At 51.0% G+C, this 2,781-nt stretch overlaps 1 protein-coding gene across 1 annotated transcript in view; it reads left to right on the forward strand.

Annotated features, from left to right (window-relative positions):
* The window catches only part of PTPRG (protein tyrosine phosphatase, receptor type G), a 531,589-nt gene that overhangs the window by 420,737 nt on the left and 108,071 nt on the right, over positions 1-2,781 (forward strand). The window contains exon 8 of the mRNA XM_015558213.1: positions 1,273-1,465. Coding sequence (XP_015413699.1) covers positions 1,273-1,465 — 193 coding nt within the window. The remainder of the gene's footprint in view (positions 1-1,272; positions 1,466-2,781) is intronic.

Here is a 2,781-nt window from a genome sequence, read left to right on the forward strand (position 1 = left end):
ACTGGGGTTAGTTCCAGGCTTCAGGATGACCATCTGAAACCAAGGCGGTAATTCTCTCGTTTGTTTATGCCTTGGTGGCAGCCATCCCCTGGCCCCGAGGCCCAGGGCAGCCACTCTGCGTGCCAGGGAGGCATCGTCTACCCATCACGCCTGGCTCTCCCGCAGACAGCGTTCTGACCCCGTTCAAGGGGCCAGGTGGGCCAGGAAGAGCTCGTGCGGTCTCTCTCTTCTTCGCTCCATTCCTTCCCCCACATCCAGCGGTTAGATTTTCGGTGGCTTGGCAATGTTAGGCTACGGTCCATTTCTCTGGTGACAAGAATAGCTCTGTGGTCCGTTGGGAACTAACCTCTGCCCCCCAGCCCCTGCCCTTCCTGCGACCTGCTCCCATGAGTGGAATGCTGAGGGCCAGTGGGGGTGCTTTTTGTTATAGAAATAGGATCCTGGAGTTGGGAGTGTATTTTTTCTTTGCTTTCCCATGGAAGTTTGGTCAGCAGTCTTGTGGGAAATGGCCCTAAATAATGTTACTAATAATGATAGCTGTGGATCTTCACTGAGGCTCTCTGGGGCTAGGTGATTAACATCGATTTTAATCTTTTCCATCACCTGGTAAGATAGATACTAGTATTATGTCTGTTTTACAGGGCAGGCAGTTAACTGGCAAGCCATACATTTAGCAACTTTGTGACTTAGCGACTCGGATGCCCTGGATCCCCCGGATATAAGGAGAAGCTCAGGACAACTTAGATCATTGATATTTATTGAGGCCTATGTGCCAGGAACCTGGCACTGCACATGGATGATCTCATTTAATGTTGACTTGAACCCTATCGCTCGGATGCTGCTGTGATTATCACCACTTTATTGAGGAAATTTTGAGGCTCTGAGAAGTTGAGCATCTTTCTCAGTGTCATGGTGGAGCCATGGGGCTAGAATTCCCACCCAAGCAGCCTAGCTCCAGAGCCTCCCAGTTTCACCAAAACTCAATGTTCCCATAATATCGGAGGCCGTGGCCGGGGCCAGAGCTGCGGAAAACATGGGACTCTGAGACATGGACTGAGAGTTCTCTGCACCCTCCAATGAAGGGTTTTCCTGGGTAGTTGATGGACAGAAGCCTCAGCCAGACGAGCCAAAGCCTGTGTCCCGCGGGGTGTGTCAGATGCGGCCTGGGGCACATCCTATCATTAATGTTTTCTTGTCACCCCCACCCGCTGGGACCTCGGAGCTTTTCTAACTGATGTTCTTTTTTTCTCCCCTCGCTGGTTCTCTGTGCAGCTCGAGGCTTTCTATTCTATCTTCACCACGGAGCAGCAAGACCACGTGAAGTCAGTGGAGTACCTGAGAAATAACTTCCGGCCCCAGCAGGGTCTGAACGGCAGGGTGGTGTCCAAGTCCGCCGTCAGTGACGCCTGGAACCATGACATGACAGACTTCCTCGATAACCCACTGGGGACGGAAGCCTCTAAAGGTACCTTCGGATCAGTGCCCTTGCCCCGGGGAGATTCCTGATCATAAATTACTTCAAATGAAAAGGAGTTCAAAACCAGCCAAGAAATGGGACTTGGTGTTAAGCGTATGCCCTTCTGCTGAAGGGACGCGGGTGGTTGCTAAGGAGAAACAGGTGTGGGAATAACTAGTTAACTAGGTAAGCTCAAAACTGCCCTGTTGATGAGGAATATATGAGTCATTCTCTCGGATTCTGTACCTTGCGACATCAGCACTAGTTAGTTCATGTCTAAAGAAAGCTTCGGGGTGTCTTACTGCTTAACTGTTTTCCTGTTGGGGTTAGGAGTTTGTCTCAGGGCCTGGACTTGCTCCCAGGACCCCTGTCTGCAGCGTCCTTAACAACATGCAGCCCAGACAAGGACTCCAGGCAGCTCTGCCCCTCTAGGCACCACCTGGCCTTTGAAATTACCACATAACAGTTTAATGTCCGTGTCTGATAAACCTAAGTTCATAACTTCCAGGCATCGAATCTTTTCCATTTCTACTTTCTTAATATGAAATGAGTATGAGTTTCTCTCCCAGGAAACTAGAAAGTCGACTCTACCCTGGCAGCCCGCCCTCCCAGCTCTGTGATTTGTCATAATTGTGGCTCGGAGCTTGGGGAACGCTTAGCAGAATAAGGCTGCTCGAAGCCCGGGTGCCTGGAAGGGAGGGGGGACTAACAGGCGTTTTTATGATCTCTCTCAAGCCATGCTCTCCTTCTTCAAAACTGTGAACTTGGGAGATGCAGGGTAAGCTTGTATCGTCTATCAGCACTGGCGTTCAGTGGGGGGAGTTACATGCAGAAGTTTGGCAAGAGTGCCGCCACCCCCAATGAATGGGGCCTGGCTACTGGCACATGGCCTTTGTGGGGACAGGGGGACTGAGATTCTGTCCACAAATAACCGCATTGGCCTGCCCTCTGATGGTCAGAATAAGCCCATTTTCCAGGCTCGTAGCTGAACAGGAGCTAACAGAAGGAGCGAGGATGTTCACGAGTGTGACCCTCTCCCTCCTGTCTGGGTTTGTTTGGGGATGGGGAGGAGGAGCTAGTCTGGCCAGGTTCCGTCAAGAACCGCTGGAGATTCCAGTAATACGGGGCGGACACCTTGTCAAGGGCATCATTTGTCAGCCTGGAACAATGGAGGGCTAAGAAGCACACAGACCTTAAAATACCTTCGGTTGGGCCGCCATAGAAAACCTCATGCGGGCTCATTTTTTTTTGTTGTTTTGTTTTTCACCGAGCTAAAAATAAAAGAAAACCACTGAACTCCAGCGCTTTCTCCTGCAGGAACTGGC

Source organism: Myotis davidii, unplaced genomic scaffold, assembly GCF_000327345.1.
Source record: "Myotis davidii unplaced genomic scaffold, ASM32734v1 scaffold189, whole genome shotgun sequence".
Taxonomy (NCBI): Eukaryota; Metazoa; Chordata; class Mammalia; order Chiroptera; family Vespertilionidae; genus Myotis; species Myotis davidii.